Genomic DNA, 20,727 nt, shown 5'->3' with positions numbered 1-20,727 from the left:
TTGGTCTCTCTGCATCTCTTTGATAGTTCAGGATTGGCTTACAAATCTAATATGGTGGTCAAATGCAAATTGCGGCTGGATTGTTCTTTTTGAAAGATATGCTAGAGCAGGGGTGTCAAACGCGATTTCATTGAGGGCTGCATCAGGGATGTATTTGACCTTGGGGGACCAGGCTGGGCGTGGCCAGTTTGACATCACTTGTGTCAGGGTGTGGTGACCCAAGCACTTGGCTAGTGAAAAGGGCCTCTTGAGCTTTGTTTTCGGATGTGATGGCATCCTTGCAACCCTCTGCCAGCAAAAACGGAACTTGGGAGGGCTGTGTGCTCTTTTTTCACTGCCAGAGGCATTGTGGGCCAGTCCTTTGATGTCCCATGGACCAGATCTAAGCACCCCATGCACTGGATCCAACCCCGGGCCTTGAGTTTGACACCCCTGTGTTAGAGGGAATGTAATTTTACATAACCTTATATACCCATATATCTAGCTAGGTGGCCTAATTTTCAAGTTACTTTCAACTCCTAGGATGGATGGATGGATGGATGGATGGATGGATGGATGGATGGATGGATGGACGGACAGATGATATAGATAGATAGATAGATAGATAGATAGATAGATGATAGATAGATAGATAGATAGATGATAGATGATGATAGATAGATAGATGATAGATGATAGATAGATGATAGACAACCCTGCGTAACAAAGAAGCTTAATAGCTGAATTTCCACTTTTTATTTTAAATTAAACTTTAATTACAGGGGAGAATAATAAAATTAGAATATAATTTAAGACATCTGATCTCCTTTGAAAACACATATTGATGAAAACATTGGCTATAGATTCTCTCATACCCCAGAATAGCATATTCATTTTCATGCCTACTTCTAATAGAAGTGTTCATTCCTTTTCCTTTCATTTGCTATGAATACATTGAGAAATGTTAAGAGCTGAGGAAAAGCAGAAATGACATTAGCCTGAAAAGACTTCCGATTTTTATGACTACAATTTTAATACTGTTGAAATAAGTGTTAGAATATGAACATTATTTTGATAGTGTTGTATTTTAAACATATGTGCACACACGTCTTCTAAAATTGAGAAGAGAATACTGAAAAACCTTTAAAATTAGAAACATAAACTTAGTAAAAAATTTAGTAATCTTACAGTGGCAAACGCAACTGTTCCCTAGTTTATTACAGTATACTGTAATTTGTCTCACTATTGATCCGAAATTCAGTTTCATTAGAAAAAAGGTAGACTATTTCGGTGATATAACCTTATTTACACATTTATACAGGTTAACTATAAAACAAGTTATCGCATTTCTGCTTTTTATCTGATTTCTAGAAAAGCCAATGCTGCTATAGGACTTTCTGTCACCTTTTCAAATGCAGCTTTAGCACAGTCCTCTTTCCAATTATTTTCCCAAGGCAACAGAGGCCATTTCTCTCCATTCCTATTCATTGCAGTGTCCATATGAGTAAAATGCCATTAGGTATCAACTTCTCTTTGTCAAACCATGAATATGTATTTTGTCAATGAATATATTACTCATTTAAGTTCTCTAACTTTTATTTGGTAATGAGCCAGTGAAATTGTTCCAGTCCACTATTCCTAGCTGAAAGTAAACTTGCTGAACTTTATAGGTATTATTTAATAGTAAATATATGTAAGACTCTCTTTTTACAACCAGGCAATTCCTTAATTTGGAGTAGAATTGGGGCAGCTGGATATAGCTAAGTATTTACTGGCTGGGTGCTTTTCCTGACGTATAGTTTGCAGCAGATATATTTTCTTCGTGTCCTAGGAGAAAAACATCTATCTAGGATTGAACTCTCAACCTTTTGAGTAGGAGGCGAGCGACTTCACCACTAGGCCACCATGCCGCTCAAAATAGTAAATACATGTAGGAATTTATTTATTTATTTAGCCTCCCCTTTCTCCAAAATGACTCTGGGTGACTAACAACAATGAGATAAAAGGATATAAATAGCACAGAACATAAAATGTAAAACTCCATATTAATAAAACCAAAGTTACAAACCTTTGGTGATGAGAGAGATAAAAAAAATGCTAAACAATAGAGCTACAACAGCAAGTCTTTAATGACCTGGGAACTCCAGGCTGGATAACTGATCTGGAGGTCCTTCCAGAATATCATTGGAGGAATGGATCTAATATAATTTTAGGGAAAAGGATGTTTCATAAGCCTGATACCATGGCAGAGAAGGCATGTTCCTTGGACTCACCAAATGTTAATCCCTAGCCAGTGGAACATGCAAAATTCTGTCTCTATCAGATCTAATGGAGTAGGCCGAGGAGACAACACCAAACCCTATGGCACCCCACATAGATGGGGCTGAGGGGAAGATCCCTCTTCCTCAATCATCGCCAAATGGATGAGGTGAAAAGGAGGCAAACTAGAACATCACTGTGCCACCATCCCTAAATCTCTTAGCAGATTGAGAAGGATACCATGTTTGATGGTATTGAAAGCTGCCTAGAGGTCAAGTAGATGTAATGTGTTCTCTGCTGTTGTTATAGAACTTATTTATTTATGTATTTATTTATTTAATTGGTTTGTATGCCGCCCACTCTCGAGAGACTCAGGGCGGCTTACAGGTAAAAAAAGGAAGGGGGGAAGGACATACAAAAAATAAAAAACAACATTAAAAATTCCACAACATTCATAACTTAGAATGGGGCTGGATAAATCAACATCAATCCCCCTACATTTTTATCTGAGAAATTCAGAACTAAATCCAGGACAGAGGTGGGTAACTTGACGCTATCCAGAAATATTGGATCACAATTCACAACATCTCTTGGCTACTGGGTTTCTGACTAGACATGATGAGGAGCCCAAATCCAAAATGTTGCTATTTTGTGTAGTTTTTCTTCAGTTTTATCTCCATTATAACCTGACTTTTTCTTCATCATAAGAAATATTTAATATCTGCAAATGAATTAAAATTTGGAATCTTCAAGCAAAAAAAAATCTAGAAATTTTAAAACCTACAGTTAAATTAATTTATAAATCATTCATTTGTTAATTAGTCTTTTGAGTTCAGAACCTGTTCAATAATGCTATACTGCATGGCATTCACTTAGCTGCTACATAGAACAAGGCTCAAAAGCAATAATCTTCTGTTAAAATAAATATAGTGGGAATTAATGACAGACGGGATCAAAAAATGAAGTGTGTTTTCAGGGAGTTATTATATTTTGACATGCGCTATAATTTTATAAGCATCTAGGAAATGAATTAGAGATGTGACAGTAGTTCAGGGGCTTTTCCAAACAGTATTTGTTCATAATTTTAAAAATAGCTGTCCTAGTCTTCACAGACCACAAAGGAGGACCAGATGCCATTATGAAAGGAAGGAATCTTCTTACTCCCCAAAGAAGAAATATAGTAGCATTTAGTGATTTCCTATTGGAAGGCAGCAAGTTGACCTTCCAATTGTAGCAAAAGGATTACATTTTCTTTTAGTGCAATTTTGTATCATATAAACTATTTTATCCAGCTGTGTATGTATTGTATTGTTGTGTATTTTATGAATTTTATGCCCTTATTGCTAGAGAAGTTTTAAGAACCACAGGCTACAACAGAATCATATTGGCATATGATTCCATTTAATTTTTTAAAAAAATCTTGGGTAGAATTTACATTTCTATTTGTAATACAATTAGAACTGTACCTGGCAAATATCATTTATCGTGTTACCACACTGAGCAGCTGGAAAAGATTATATAGCTTGATGAAACAGCTGCTTTTTCTTCATGACACTTGGAGTCCCATTTTGACAGCTTACCATAAACTCAGCCCCACCAGGTAGAACAGAGCAGAAAATCAACCCCCCAGGAAACTATAACTATCTTTATTGAGATCAGCTACAATAACAGAATCTTTTGATTATGCTGTACCACCTCCTCCTTATAGTTCATTAAGAATTAGGAAGTCATGTGAAGAGCCGAGGTGGCACAGTGGTTAAATGCAGCACTGCAGGCTACTTCAGCTGACTGCAGTTCTGCAGTTCAAATCTCACCGGCTCAGGGTTGACTCAGCCTTCCATCCTTCCGAGGTGGGTAAAATGAGGACCCGGATTGTTGTTGGGGGCAATATGCTGACTCTGTAAACCGCTTAGAGAGGGCTGAAAGCCCTATGAAGCGGTATATAAGTCTAATTGCTATTGCTACTTCTGAATATTACCTTATAGTTCTGGACTTTAAAATTACTTCAAACTCTTTTGCCTAGGTAATGAAGCATACATATAATTATCAAAGTTATCTTCTTTATGTTCTGTAAGATCTTAGCAGTAAATCTCAGACCCCTGAGTTATATGGCTGAGTTAAATAACTTAACTCAGGGATCCCCAAACTTGGCAACTTTAAGACTTGTGGACTTCAACTCCCAGAATTTTCCAGCCAGGAGAGCTGGCTGGAGAATTCTGGGAATTGAAGTCCACAAGTCTTAAAGTTGCCAAGTTTGAAGACCTCTGGCTTAACTAATTTGCTAGGCTTGAACTCAGCAAAACCTTTATCAGGCACATGAAAAAGTAGGCTACATAATTTTTTTCTTGCAAATGAAGATAAAGTCATATCAAAATGTTGGTTGCCCTGTTATCATGAGGTTGTAGTTCCTTATTATCTACAGCAAGTGCTATTGCTCCATGGCCTTGAAACTGATCAGCTGTTAATATAATTGGCTGTCAACATATCTCTCACAAGTCATGATGTTTTGTTTCCAAACATACACAAGAATATATATCTGAAGCTATATAATTTATAATACAAATATACCAAAAATATGTTATAATTTAAAGACACATACAGAAATGTTATACACATTTGAAACAAATAGACAGTAATCTTAGATTCAGGTTCAGTTACCTGGAAGTAAGTTTTTTTCTTTCTGAAAAAAAAATGTAAAATTAGACTTTCAGATAAGATAATATGACTATAACAGAATTTACTTCTAGCAAATGTAGATTAGATTTTACTAAGTGGTTTTCCTTGCTTAGACTGGTGTCCCAATTTAATCTGACATTTTCAATCAGCGGAAAGTTTATATTTAAATATAAGTGTATTATTGCAATGTTGCATGCACAGTTTTTTGCCTGAGTATTTTGTCTCCTGGGTGTACTTCAACTACCTTTAAAAAATTTAACTTCTATAAATAAGTAGCTTCCGTTTTTTGAACACTAGAAATATGAAGGAAGCTTCTGTATCGTTTATTGGGGGTCTCGTTTCTGAACTGAGCTGCTTATGACTGATATGAATTCTGTTCTTTCTTGAAAACAGCTAATTTATTTGTGCACAGTTCAAATAGATGTAACTGCATGCCCAAGCACATATTTGCAAAGAAACTAAAGATACCATTGTTTCAGGGATTGTAAATTATTTTTTAGAATTTCAGAATTTGAAAAGGGATAAGTGGAAGGAGAAAATGTTGGGCTGGTGCCAAGCGATAGCTCGTAATCCTCACAGATTCCCAAACAACACAAGAACTCCCGAAGTCACAGGTGATGCTTCACATATCTCTGCCTTGGTGAGTGGAAGTTCTATTTCATGATGATGGCTTGTACAAAAAAAACCCCTCTAAATTGAAAATTCCTAGTGCCATCCCCTCTGTCCAAGCAACAGTCTTACAGCTTGTACAGTATCTGCGTCTACTTTTACTTTATATTCTCCTTTGTGTTTTGCTTGGAATGCACTGCAGTGGTTGCATGTTCACATTTCTAAGGTTGCTATTTTTTGCTCATTTATTTTTGGTTTGCCTGTCTTTTATGTGATGGCTGTTAAAGTAATTGGGGGAGGGTTGTTTTGCAACGTGGTTTCTTAAGTTTGCCAGCTAATATTTCCTCCTTTTATCCCTTTAAGAATATTGACAACATATATAGCTTTCTGTATACCTTTGCAAGTCTTTTGTGCATGATATGATGAGGATGGTCTTATTTAAAGGGACTATTTTGCTTGATTTGTGAAGTTAGTTGTGGTATGAAGAAGAAAATTGAATTTAACAAATAACATGCCTTTTTCACATTTCCTGCATGGTGTGTAGAGATTGAGAATATAACAATACCTGTAAGTTAAATTACATTTTAGTTTTAAATAAAATTTGTTGGGCATTTTTCCAGATTGACAGATATTTGTTGAAATAATATTGTTTTGAAACTTAACACTACACTTATAGAATATATGTCAAAATAAAAATTATTACAATCTGAATCCTTAGATTAAAAATCTGAAGATTTTTAAATATTTTTCTTTTTGTTATTTTACAATCTAATTTACTTGATGGATACTTTGAATCTCTTAGCAGTCATTTATATGTAACAGAAAGAGAGCAATCCTTCAGTTCCATTTTAATATTTCCATGCCAGGTTTATTAGAATTTTCAGTACAAGAAATGGAACCAAATATCCTTGTATCATTATTATAAACTTCCAGAATTTCTGTATTTATATTCCAACCTTTAAAAAAGGCTTTTATATAAATTTATACTATCATGGCTTGAAGTTTTGAATTTCATATAAGTTTTGTCTTCTAATTTTCAAAAAAGATATTGTCTCCTAATGTTTTTTCAATGAAAATAAAAAATCGACCATAACAAAATGTTGGTATTTCATTTTTGATTATTATGATTATCTCTCTTATCTAGTTGCAACAACTTATTTAACGGGATATAAAATGAACTATTTAATCACCAGCACATATTTTCCTCTAAAAGTATTTAAACTAAGTTAATGGAAGGATGAGGAATGCTAAGAATCTCTGTTCTGTTGTTGTTATTATCCATTTAATTGGGTCTATTGGATTAATTAGGATTTTGAAGAAAACTTAGAAGTATTTCTTGAAGTTGTGTTCTGACTGTAATACTATCCTATAATGTAATATAACAGTTACTACTTAACTGTTTCAAAAGAAATGTTTGGATCCTTATACATAATCATGTAATTTAATTACTTTTCTTTAAAATAAAGTATCTGTTGTGTAGAAAAAAGATTTCTATTATTTTAAGATACATAGTAGGCTGATTATTTTGTGATATTTTACGATATGGAGAATGACTGAAGTGTATATCATTTAAGCATATTGGCTACTTACTTAGCATTTAATAAGTTTAGATCAACAATATTACCAAATTCTTACCAAAATTGTGATGTTAAAATAATGGAGAACTTCTGCTTCAATATTATGTCAATTTAATACTTCATTTTTTTAACCTTTGGAAATGTTTAACACAGTGTTTCTCAACCTTGGCAACTTGAAGATGCCTGGACTTCAACTCCCAGCATTCGCTGGCTGGGGAATTCTGGGAGTTGAAGTCCGGACATCTTCAAGTTGCCAAGGTTGAGAAACACTGGTTTAACATTTTTAGTGTTTTACATGAGGTTGACATATTAAATCATGCATTACTAAAGAGCTGTCAAGAAGAAACATTAGGAACACAAAAAAGGAAATAAAGGAACAGTCCTTCAGTTATGAAACATGGACCTGAAATGAAAAGAGAAGTGAATAATTGTTTAAAATAAGGTTTTCAGCTAAGCTCAGATATAATATAAGGAATGGAACAAAACAAAGCAAGCTTTTTAAATATATTCTAAATTCTTCTCCTTGTGAGAATTTAAAAAAAAAATCATCAGAAAATTTAACCAGCACACACTTTGAATGGAAGTTGGTCAATCTACTGTTTTCAGAAGTTGAAAAGTGATTTTCACCCCCACCTAAAGGCCAGACAAGGAATAATGGATGGAAACTGATCCAGGAGTGATTCAACTTAGAAATAAGGAGAAATTTTCTGACAGTGAGAACAATCAACCAATGGAACAGATTGCCTTCAAAAGTTGTGGGAACTTCATCACTGGAGGCTTTCAAGAATAGATTGGACTGCCATTTGTCAGAAATGGTGTAGGGTCTCCTGCTTGGGTGGGAAGTTGGACTAGATGACCTACAAGGTCCCTTCCAACTCTGTTAATCTAGTCTAATCCTAATCTAATCTAATCTGTGGTCAGGTCCATCTGTGTTGGCAAACTGTGCAAACAACAACAACAACAACAAGTAGCAATAATACATAGTAGTAGCAAACTAGTGAAGAAGTAAAGAACTCAATGAAATTAAAGCGCACTGAAAGCAGTAGTAAAACATTATTTCAGCGGCTCTTGAAAGAACATTGCCAAGAATTTTTTATATGGAGAGGGCATCTACTAATAACCAAGGGAATGGCCATCTGACTGAACTCTGCCCCTGTCCCCGTTTCCTCATATAATATGGTGGGAAGAAGAAACAGTAACTTTACTGGAAAACCAATCTAGGCAAAGATTGGTTAAAGAATATAAGTGTCCACAGGTGTGTCAGGCATATCTGATAATCATGAACCTTCATACAATAATAATAAACTACTTTCCTGCTAATAGAAAAGGCTGCTTCATAATTCAAATGCTTTGCACCTTCCTATTTCTTATTTCTATTATAGTGTCAAACCAATTTTACACTCAATGACTAAGCTGTTTATCATAGATGAACTGTAGAGCTCATAGCTCTAAAATTTTATATTCCTAAAAGTAAGCATATATTTCCCAATTATTTTGTCTTATAGGATAATTATGAAAGACAAGCATAGTACTTACCTAAAAAGATTGGTTTTTCCCCCCTCAATAATTGGCATCAAAATGGGAGAATTGAGTAATTCTTTCATTTGTTTCACACACAGCATGTTTCTAGAATCTGAATTATAAGAACTGTGTTATGATGAGGAAGGCCAAATTTTGTGGGTTTTATGTCCCAAATCAGCCTTTATTGTTTCATGAAGTCACAGAACAGTCTTAATTAATTTGACACTTGAACTGCTTGATCCAAACTGGCAATTGCATTTTCACACTTCCACATTACATGTTAGATTATTATTTTACTTATGAAATATAAAACAAGACCCAAATGTTGATGCTATTTTATCACCCAAACTCCATTTGTATATAAATTAGATCCGCACAAAATTTTTATTACATAGTGGCAAAAATTCAGAAAATGTAAAAAGGGTTGAATCATTTTTCCCCCAGAACTGAATTTTCTTATCTAACATAGTTGAGAAGTCATTGTTTAGAAAGAATGGCAAGTTGGTCAGAAAGTGAGCAAGCTAGGACATTTTGAAAAAAAAATATTTTCCTTGTAGAATTATATAGATTAGTTAAATTAGATCAAAACAAATCTGGATATAAATTTTTGCACTAGACTGAAGTAAATCCTGAATTAATTTTCAATCACCGTATTCTGCAAACCTTTTGTAATGGTCTGAATATAAGAATCAAGTGTCACACATAATTGACTTAAAGTAATCGCCCTCCAGTTTTATTTAAATATTTAAAAAGTGCTTAATCAGCTCAAACTATAAGTATTGACTCTGCATGAGCACTGGGTTTTCTTCTAGTAGTATAGTTATACAAAATGATTAAAAATAGACAACTGCTCATTTATAAGAAAGAGGTTAGCCTCCATCTGCCTCCATACTCATTTCTCAGCTTAATTTAGTCAACCGACACTTTTAATGTAGATTATTTGCTGGACAAAATAATCTTCCTTTTAATGAATACGCTACTTGTATTTCTGGACTGTTCCATAACAACGTTGACTGGAAATAATGCACAAGTTTCAGGAAAGCTGGAAGATCTTTTTTCACACCAAATTGTAAGACTGATTATTCTGTAAGGCTGAATTTTTTTCCCCTTCCAAATCAGCCTAGGCAGAGCTGTGTAAATATTTAAAGAAACTAAAATAGCATAATATACACCTGAGTGGCAAGGCATTGCCCTGTCAGCTGGCCAGCATGCATGTGCGCGCTGGCAGCTGAGTTCAGCCTTTTTTAAAGCCATTTTTCGCCCTCCCTAGGCTCCAGAGGTTTTATAGGAGCCTGGGGAGGGCAAAAACAGCCTCCCCTGCCCCTCCCGGAAGCTCTCTGGAGGCTTTCGGAGCTTCCCTGAAGCCTCAGGAGTGCAAATAACTGGCCCTATGGGCAAACCAGAACTTCAACGACAGGGAAGCCTCCTGAAGGTCCCTGAAGGCTTTGGAGGAATAAAAATGGCCCTACGGGCAAACTGGAAGTGTCTTCCAGTTTGCTTGTAGGGTCATTTTTCGTCCTCTGGAGCCTTCAGGGAAGCCTCCTGAAGGCTCCGGAGGGCTTAAACCGGCCCTAGGAGCAAACCGGAAGTCCATTCCCAAACTTCCAGTTTGCCCATAGGGATGGGTTTTTTTGCTCCGGAGGGCCTCCAGGGGGGTGGGGAAGGCTATTTTCGCCCTCCCCAGACTCCTATAAAGCTTCTGGAGGGCGAAAAAAGCATGCAAAAGGGGGGAGCGCTTGTCATGCACGCAAGTCCGCTGGGGGTGTTGCACATTGCATTATGGGTGTGGCATGCCCACGTACGACCCCCCTGCGCTCCCCCCGCTTATGGCATGCGAGTCAAAAAAGGTTCACCATCACTGGTATAGATCAATGAAGATGGGGTTAGGGAATCATATGTAGTCCCAAACGTATGAAGCAACCCTTTCCCAATAATTGACAGAATAATCAGATTATCTGAGGACTTTTGAAGATGTCTTCTCATGCCTAATGGTACTATTAATAATTTAATGGTTGTTGTTTTTTTACAAATAATGTATTTGTATTTTTAATATGTGTTTTGGTTTTTATTGTTGCAAATTGCCAGGAATCTTTTTTTAAAAATTTTTTTATTCATTTGTCCTCTAACATCTTTCTACCCTTGTTTCTTACCAGTTTTATCTTGTAATATTTGTCTGTAGTTCAATTATCTTCAAAGCTCTTTTTCCCCTTTTCCACAAAAGAAAAACACTACATCTTCAGTCCCTCCATTCAAAGACATTTTGGGATGTTTTCTACTTAGTCCCACTTCCATTCTTTATTTCTGCATTCACCGAATTAACTTGTTATCCTGAGATGGAGTAGTTGATTTACACTAAACTAATGGTTTTTCATCTCCAATACTACATAATATATATTTCAAATATTTTATATCATTTGTAAAGTGAATATTCTGCAAGTCAGTTTACAAACTATTTGTCTGAAACAATAAAATATAAAACTTTCAACCCCTTTTTTATCACTTTGTCTTGTCTTCTTTTCACAATGAACTACTGCTCTGCTTTTAGGCTGTTTGTTCCTTCATTACATGTTGCCCTTATTTATTCTTTTCCAGTAAGTCTACCCCTTGATACTGTGCAGGAAAGAAGCTGCTATATCTCCCAACAAATAGATGGCATTAAAGGGAAGCAACTACACTGAAGTATATAACAAAATATTCCTCTGAAAATGTAGCTCATTGGTGCATCTTGGTCTACTAGCTTACAAGCCTACAGTCATAGAACTAAGAAGAAAGATAGCCTGTATTTGAACTTAACTGAAATACAGTTTCTTTTGCCTTTAAAACTAATTCAGTTTTCATCATTAACATCTTCAGCTAGTTTCTACTGAATTCTAAGCATGTTTCTTCTTTCAGAACTGTTAAGTGTAATTTAGAGAGACGATCTCACAGATATTTTCTTGGTACCAGAGGAGAATAGTTTTGCAGTTACTGATCGTCCTTAGTTTTGATATTCTGTTATCAAGTGTGTAGGTCTTTCTCCCCTTTTTCTTCTTCCATGTGTTTCCAAAAGCTTAGAAGTAATTGTTAGCATCTGCTTCCACTGATTTTTGCATTTTTACTCCTTGCTTTTTACATGGTTACCCCTCAAGTCCCAGGCATTGTGTTAGAACTTGACTTTTATTACTCACTTAACAGAGATGACAGAAAGCAGAATGTAATTTGCTACCTGAGAACAAAGGGTACCTGCCAAGAGCCTGTGGGCAAAATGAACAATGTAATGCTTTCTGTCACTTCTTTTTAATTATTTGGGGATTTGGGGAAAAGTTAGATAAAAAATTCTGAGAACAAAGCAAAAAAAAACATTTAGGGAGAACTTTGAATTCATAGGTCATTTAAAATATTTAAAGATATTATTTATATTTAAACACTTAATAAACAGAAGGGGACAGGACTTTGAAAAACTGCTAATCAAGTATGTATAATCTGCAGGAGAGACCTTTGAGGCTATTGCTAGTTACTGTCTATCATGAGAAAGTTAAATGATGTTCCCAAGTTGTCTAATATACTGTATGCAGAGACATATCTTCATACATACCTGTTCTGACACCCTCCTCCATCCAGTAACGAATGCTGAGACAAGCTTAACTGGAATATACTTTAATTAGCAAAACACCAAAACCTCGGTGGATGAAAGCCAAGCATAACAAACAGATAAGGACCTTGGCAGCAACTCAGACAAACTCAGGCAGCAGTAAACACAGATAAGCAGCAATCCAGCCTGCCAAGCTCACAGTACTGTCCTCCGACATTCAATCCTGCGTTGACTTCTACAAAGAGGCCCGTGTGCACACGTAGCTTTTATAATCTGGAGAGGAGCCTAATGACCACCAGCTGAGTACAATCACCTCCTGTAATTGCATAATTGTTCCTGACACCTAGTAGCTCTTCGATGGCGTGCATCCAGGAACAACTCACTGCTGGCTTCTGGATCACTCTCCCTTGTATCCTCCCCACTGGTTCAAGGCTCAGGCGCCACCTGGTGGCCAACCAGTCTCTCTGCGCCCTGCTCAGAGTCGGAACTCTGTCCAGGGTCCTCCAGAGCCGACTCATAGGGCCCCTTGCTGTCGGAGTCTGGTGGCAGCTCCAACGGCTCCTGCTGAGCCACAACACATACCAGGGTTGGGTTGCTGCTGGCAGATTTGGTGCACAATTTTGTGCAATTTTGCTCTGCATGGATGCACATTTGCCCATAAATGCAATTACAATTCTACGCATGCACAGAATTGAAAAACAAGATGGTGGTGCCGCCCATGCTGCCTAGGAGAACCACTACTGCATAAGCAGCATTGGTTACCCCTTTGTTTCCATGTGCAAAAGTGCTGATAGTATCTTTAAAGCTGTAAATAGACGGAGACTGGTGGTATTTGAAGGATCACCTTTGTCCAAGAGTGTCTTCCCATCCAACTAGATTGAGCAGAATAGGCATCCTGAAGATCCCATCAGCAAAAAAGTTTGGGCTGTTGGGGACTAAAAGATGAGTTTTTTTTTAAGTGCCCCCTGTTCTATGGAACATTCTTCCTTTGGCAATTAGAAATACCCCCCCCCCCCAACCCTTTCATAAGGACTCAAATGCCTGGCTATGATCCTGTGCCTAAGTGCTGAATGTGTTAAAAGCCATGTTTCCTGTCTATGTTGCTAATTGGTCAATAATCTTGGCTGCTACATATATATAATTTGTATGTTTCTGTTATTTTGTATTGTTTAAAATGTTTTAGTATTTTGATTATAATATATTTTTAATTGTAAGCTACCCAGTGTCATCGATTAAGATGGGTGGCTATAGAAATTGATTAGATAGATAGATGGTAGATGGATGGATGGATGGATAAATAGATAGATGTCATTATTTTGTTTTCATTTTATTCATTAATTGGAGATGCTTAGCTGTTTTCGTCTTCATTCAAAACATTTGTTTACTTTTTATTTGTTTACAGTCTGAATTTTCTCATTCTGTGGTTCTCAATTGTGCCTGTAGGTTGGGTAAAACATGTAAACAAAGAAGTAAATATGCTGCATATGGCACTACAATCAAAGTCCTAACTCTATACATGCATTGATGTCACATGCAACGTGGCAAGACGTTGATCACATTTCTCCAACCAACATCTTGACCTTTTCTTGCATGCTCTGTGGAGACTGCTGTTATTGCTTGCTTTTTTTGACTACATTCTTTGCAATCTTTTCTCTCTGCATACAATGTATTCCTTTGATCCATTTTATGCAGCAGTCTTTATCACACGTACATTTTTTCTCATTCAAAACCTCTTTAACCTCATCATTTCTCTATAGATCCTATCTTGTATTTTCCACTGGCAAAACACATTCTTCTCTGCTTTCGCTTAAAAAAAGGAGTAAATTTGCACACTGATAAAGAGGATAGTAAGTATTACATAGACTTTGCCTCTATGTAAATTAATCACAGAGGAAAGAAAAGGTACTGCTTGGAATTCTTGCATTGTCATCTTTTCTTAATAAATCTAAATAATGAGATTGGTTTCCCTAGGTGTTCATTTCCAGATCATTTGTTGAGTTTTGACACATCCACTTTCCAGTAATCTATCTTAAAAAGAATGTTTTCATACAGAACTTGAATTATTTCTTCTTACAATTGTCTTTTTTATACTATATCCTTTTCTCTCCTTCCCATTCTGATATTAATACTTTCAGAACTTCTCATTAGTCTTTAATCAGTTATATCAATCTTTCATGTCAAACAATTAAACCATTTATAGAGCCGAGGTGGCGCAGTGGTTAGAGTGCAGCACTGCAGGCCACTTCAGCTGACTGCTATCTGCAGTTCAGCGGTTCAAAACTCACCGCCTCAAGGTTGACTCAGCCTTCCATCCTTCCGAGGTGGGTGAAATGAGGACCCAGACTGTGGGGGCGATATGCTGACTCTGTAAACCGCTTAGAGAGGGCTGAAAGCCCTATGAAGCGGTATATAAGTCTAACTGCTATTATAGTTTTCAAATCATTTATATATTCACATATTTACATTTACGCCACGTATTGAATAACAATAACGGAGTTGGGAGGGACCTTCGAGGTTTTCTAGTCCAACCCACTGCTCAAGCAGGAGACCATATACCAGGGATCCCAACCTTTGGGTTTCAGTCCACTATCAGGTCATGGCTATTTCCTACTGGCCCACATGCGCAATGGGTCGGTGTCGTGCAACCCCGCTTGGACAAGCAGTAGGTGCATATATCAGTTGCTCATACAAGTGAAGCTATACATGCGCCTGTCCCTCACACAAAAACATTCCCTTTTTCTCCCCTCTCCCCCATGCCAGGTTGCCAACCCCGAAAGGTTGGGGAACACTGCCATCTTCCATTTTAGACAAATGGTTGCTAAACCATGGATACAAACAAATTTTTTGAAAAAGCATGTGTATGCTAAATAATCAATACTAATTCCAGAAAAATGGGAATAGTTCAGATGGGTATTCCTCAGAAGAGAACAAGAGAAAAACGACTGTTCAACTATTACTGAAAATATATAAGGTACACATTACATTACATTTTATTCAATTATACATTCAGTTACATCATACGTGTAAGAGATTGTTAATTGATATTTTGACTTACATTCAAAAATCTTGCAATCACTTTTATTGATATGTGTGTCTTTTATTCTGAAAGTGGAGTTCTGCCTATAATATGCAATTTGCACTTCATGTCTGTGGATCTTCCTGGCTATAGTTTCTTATTATTTCTGCTTTATTATTTCCAGTGCTTCCTTAATCTTCTTTGTTTTTATGTGATATTTCTCGATCAGGTGTTCTTTAGTCTTCAGCTTCTTTTATTTCATCTATTCAGCTTGCTTGCATCTCATTTTCCAGACTGATCTTCCATACTGGTAGTGCACTGCTTGGCTTTTTTCCTTCTTCGTTGATTTTGCGCCCCAGGTATTGAGTTATAACTGCAGCCATGCTATATATTAGTTGTTTCTTGCAATGAACTGATGCTTATATTTGATATTACAGCATTTGACTTATTTTGATATAAAATTGTTGTGGTTAAAGTGTTCCTAATAACAAAATTTATTCCCTTTATTATTAATATAAGAACTTACTGTGCAAGGTTCATTTGAAATCAGCTAGATCATTGTACTTGCTCTTTTCATATTATGGTGTTTTCAAGTGTGTCTAACTGGCTTATGGCTTTTGCCTCATTGAAATTCATAAAACCTGGAGGTTAAAGAACTTTCTTTGACTTGATGTTTTTGTGAGCAAGCAAATATCAAGAAATATTATGTGCTCCTAGCTTTAGGTTTGATAAGTATAACTGTGGATATGCTATTTTTGTTTTCCTCTATAAATGATGATTTCACTTCTACAGTCAATATTTTGCACCAATGCTTAATTAAGACTTTTATATTTTTTATGTTGAAATAATCTTTATCTTGTCCATAGAAATTTTTAGTAGAACTAAGAAAGTTTTTGGAGTTCAGAATGTCCCTTGATTCTGTAAAGTTTAAAGTTTCCCTGATAAAGAAGATGGATAAAGTGCAAACTTGCATTTTGGAGAGAAGTGTGGAAAAAAGTAATGCTGTAAAATAGAAAAGTGTGTTGATCAGGGTTAATGACAAAACTAAAGTGACAGAGTGGGTTGACAACCTTATTACCGATATAGAGCTGTCTCTTTTCTTCTTTATGCAAATACAAATATTTATTCACGATTATTACAACAGAACAGATGGGATTATTACTTTTCGACTGCTCTCATTGTTGCCTGCCTGCACTACTGGATTCCATTGCTGGGCTAGTGGTTGAGACCAGAGATTTCAGTTTCCCACTTGTCAATCTTGAGTCTGAACAACTTAGGAATTTGTGGTAATCACATAAATCATGGATTTTTTCCAGGTGTTTGGGTCTTGATACAAATTGGAGGTCGCACATGAAACCTTGTTCTCATGGCAGCTGAAATGTGATTTTGAAGGATATAAATAGTTGCTTAAGTCATTTTCTGATTGCTTTTCCACCTACTATTGCCACTCTTGTTAATTTGGCCCATATGACCGTGTAGTAATAAAGACAGGGTCTTTTTTCTTTTGCCCGAAATAAGCACTTGGCCTTATTTTTGGGGAGGTCTTATTATTTTTGAAGTGTGAGAGGCAGCGAGCATGGTCACCCCATGGCTGTTTCTATGTTGCAACATTTTCTGGCAGGGCTTATTTTCAGGCAGGGCTTATTTTCAGGGGAAGGTTAATTTTAGCATATGCGCTCAAAGCCCAATTGGGCTTATTATCTGGGAAGCTCTTATTTTGGGGAAAAAAGGGTAGACAATTGCCGGAGTTGGTTGGGTTTAGTGAAAATTTGGGGTTTTCACTGAGATCAGGTGAACAATTCTGAAATCTCATTGCATCCTGCAATGGGTATACAGATTGCCCCAATACCCTAGAACAGTGGTTCCCAAACTTGGCAACTTTAAGACTTGTGGACTTCAACTCCCAGAATTCTCCAGCTAGCTCTTCTGGCTGGAGAACTCTGGGAGTTGAAGTCCACAAGTCTTAAAGTTGTCAAGTTTGGGAACCACTGCCCTAGAGTGTATGTTAATTTTATGAGTAGTTCTGAGAAATTGAGCCCAAGAAGAGTGTTCTGGAGCTCCATTAGAGAAAAGCAATCAAGCACAAGTCATAACCCATATTAGAGATTGCATTGTAATGATAAGGGTAGCAAAAAATATCTATTGTTCTGCATTGATTGGGATTTTTCATAGCCACCAGGCAGTTCTAGTTTGGATATATAATTGCTATATTTCTAGAAAATACACTTAAAGAAATGTGTAAGTTATTGCCTAAAAGCTTGGATTAGCCATTCCAATGGGTACAGGCTTTGGGGAAAAACAAAATAGTTCTGAGAATTCTCCATTTGCTCATCCTAATATAACATATTTCTTCCTTTAATAGAAAACATCTACCATTTCTTCAGTGATGCACCGGAAGATTAGTGACAAGCAGTAGCAATAGCACTTAGACTTATATGCCACTTCTCAGTGCTTTATAGCCCTCTTTAAGTGGTTTACAGAACCCCAACAATCTGGGTCCTCATTTTACCCACCTTGAAAGGATGGAAGGCTTAGTCAACCTTGAGACGCTGAGATTCGAACTGCCAAATTGCAGATAGCCAGCAGTCAGCAGAAGTAGCCTGCAGTACTGCATTCTAACCACTGCGCGACCCGACTCAAGCATAAATAGATTCACACTACTAGAATACCTGTTTGCTTTGCTCATATGGTCTCCAATCAAGTGAGAAGAAATTAGAAAATTGTGATCATAGGGAAAATGCAGGTTGTTGTTGCACCTTTTCATACCATATTGAATGATGTATCACTGGTATATGACACTGGACAAATAGCCAAAAATGTATAAGGAAATTTCAAATATTTCTTGGAAATATAACTAAATTGAAGGTATTTTTTTCCATCTTTCGTAGACATTCAAGGAATCAATATGTATTTTGATACAAAAGATTTTAAAAGTAAATATACAATTGAAACCAATTGAAACATTTGTTTTGGGTTTAACTGACAAACAGATGCATCTTGTGAAACTTTCCTTTTATATGTGACTAGCCGATAACCCGGCGTTGTCTGGGTATTTATTTATAGGGACAAAAATGTCTGGACTAAATGTAATTTCTAATGTTGGATTTTCCCCCTTACCAGAGGGAGCCCCCTTGTGGAATACTGTGAAGCTATTACCATGGTAACTCCACTGATCTGTACAGTAGAAGCCAGTATGGCAGTATGGCATAACAGGCATTATCTTAACAGAGCACACACCCTCACAGCATTTTTCTCCAGAGAGTAAGTAATCTGTGTACCAAGTTTGGTTGAAATTGCTTATACTGGAACATATATATATATATATATATATATGTATATATATATATATATATGTATATATATATATGTCTAATATATATATATATATTAGATTTTACAACCCCCGGTATGCCCAAATATGGGAGGAAGATCACTACTTCCATTCTCTGTCCTTCGGCTCGTCACAAGAGACCATCCAGGCAGAAACCCAATATTTTTACTGTTGCCTTTTTGTTACATTTGTTATATTTGTGCTGATAAATAAATAGATAAATAAATAGATAAATAAATAAATAAATAAATAAATAGATCTATACTAGTCTCCCTTTATTTATTTATCAGCACAAATATAACATACATACATACATACATACATACATACATACATACATAGATACATATTCAGCAGAAATACTTTTATATGCACAAAGGTTGAAAGATGCACAAATACTACAGTGGAAGAATGGATGGTGAAGCTCATGGAATTGGTGGATATGTCAAAATTGTTAGCCTCGATTAAAGAAAAGACTTTAATGTTGTTTCTATTTGGAAAACACTTGGAATTTTTGCAACAAAAAGAAATGAAATGTTGATTTTCATATCTGATTAGAATTATATGGGAATATAGAACCAATGTAGTGATGATGATGATGTCATGTCTGTATTTTAGCAATTCTATGGCCAGGGGTCCATATTTTCCAATATTTCACTATTTCTTTGATGTTTTCCTATGCTCTGTCTGGTGCCACCTTTGATGTTATCCTACCACCATGTTCTTTGGTGGCCTGGTTTCCTTTTACTGCAGACTCTTCCAAACATGATTACTATCTCCAGTGAATGCCAAGAAGTTTTATGTATGTTACTTATACATATCTGAAGCAAAAAAAGGTCAGATATCATTCTTTTTCTTTACTTTTTATTCCTTTTTGTACATCTATTTCCTTTCTTTATTATTTCTTCTTCTTTCTGTTTATCTTTTAATTTTGTGTTTTTGAAAATGGGTAATGTTAAAAAAGAATTTACTAATACTTAACAGTATGTATTACTGAGATTAGAGTTTATCTATTAGAAAGATTTTAATTTAATTATATTCCCTTGACTGCAAAGATTGAGATTATCAGGAAGAATCAAACTACAATGATGTACTATTACATTTTCTGTAATTGAGTGTCCTAATCTTTCATTTAATGACATTTCAAGCTGTAGACATCTTGTTATTAAAGCTAATCTCACAACGAATTGCTAATCATTGAAGTTTTAAGCCTTTATTTACATTTATTCCAACTGTACAGATGGAATAACCTTGGATTTAGTAGTTATATTGGCAGAGTCTATAACCTGGTTGCCATGGAGATCAGCATGCAGTTTGATTATGTGACTCATTTGCTGAAATAGCTCAGTAAATGCAGCATCTTAATGGAAAGTCAGGTCAATGTTTGATCATAATAAATAGCTTTCACAAGCCATGAATGGGGAAGATAAGCTTTATTTGCATTTACCCTTCATCATACACTTTAGATGATAGAGACTGGAGGGGGGAGTGGGTGATGATGATATTGTACAAAAATGCATATAAGGTGTCAATCCTTGAATGGTTTTTAATTTGCCTATGCTATTTTCAAAATATTTATGGTAGGTAGGCAGCTTGTCAACCAATGGAGAAACATTACCAATGCCAGAAAATTCCTGGAAGCGTGGCACTAATCAGCCATTAACAGGCAGTAAGCCCGTGATGGACAACATATTGCACACGTGCTCGAAGTGGCACTTGGAGCCATGTTGCCTGGCACACGGGCATGAAGTGCTCCTTTTTTGCCACTTGGTGCCGAAAAGGTTTGCCATCACTTCACTAAGGCAAACTATATTCACATACCATTCAAAAGATTCAATCAGCAAGATAAAAAGGGAACAGAATGACCTAAACCTCACCAGCAATCCAAATGAGTAGAGATTAGCACCAAGATTGACTTTAGACTAACAATCAAGAAGCAAATCATGCCCCAATCAATGAACTTCCAAACAAGCTAACAGTAAAAAGTCAACCAAAGAACCACCAATATCACTCCCACTAACACAGGACAAGCCATTAGAATATATATTGAGAGCAAATCCCACTCTACTAGCACTGATGATGTTACTTAGTTTAGTAATGAAACATCTGCAAGAAAACCACTAAGTTCAGAGAACACCAAAGATCCCACAGCTTAACCCTGAGCTTCAAATAATATCTTCTAAAGAAA

The 20,727-nt window shown here is 36.1% G+C and overlaps 1 protein-coding gene across 3 annotated transcripts in view; it reads left to right on the top strand.

The window, feature by feature from the left end:
* MARCHF1 (membrane associated ring-CH-type finger 1) overlaps nucleotides 1-20,727 on the top strand; it is a 125,860-nt gene that overhangs the window by 35,042 nt on the left and 70,091 nt on the right. For 2 of the 3 annotated variants that reach the window (XM_087724676.1, XM_087724678.1), the window contains exon 2: nucleotides 5,415-5,554. The exons of the other annotated variant lie outside the window; for it this stretch is intronic. In XM_087724676.1, coding sequence (XP_087580802.1) covers nucleotides 5,453-5,554 — 102 coding nt within the window. In that variant the 5' untranslated portion in view covers nucleotides 5,415-5,452. The remainder of the gene's footprint in view (nucleotides 1-5,414; nucleotides 5,555-20,727) is intronic. 3 annotated transcript variants of the gene reach the window in all.

Source organism: Thamnophis sirtalis, unplaced genomic scaffold, assembly GCF_051295495.1.
Source record: "Thamnophis sirtalis isolate CommonGarterSnake01/CBP01778 unplaced genomic scaffold, rThaSir2_p1.2 scaffold_10, whole genome shotgun sequence".
Classification (NCBI taxonomy): Eukaryota; Metazoa; Chordata; class Lepidosauria; order Squamata; family Natricidae; genus Thamnophis; species Thamnophis sirtalis.
This window is presented reverse-complemented; position numbering and strand designations above follow the sequence as displayed.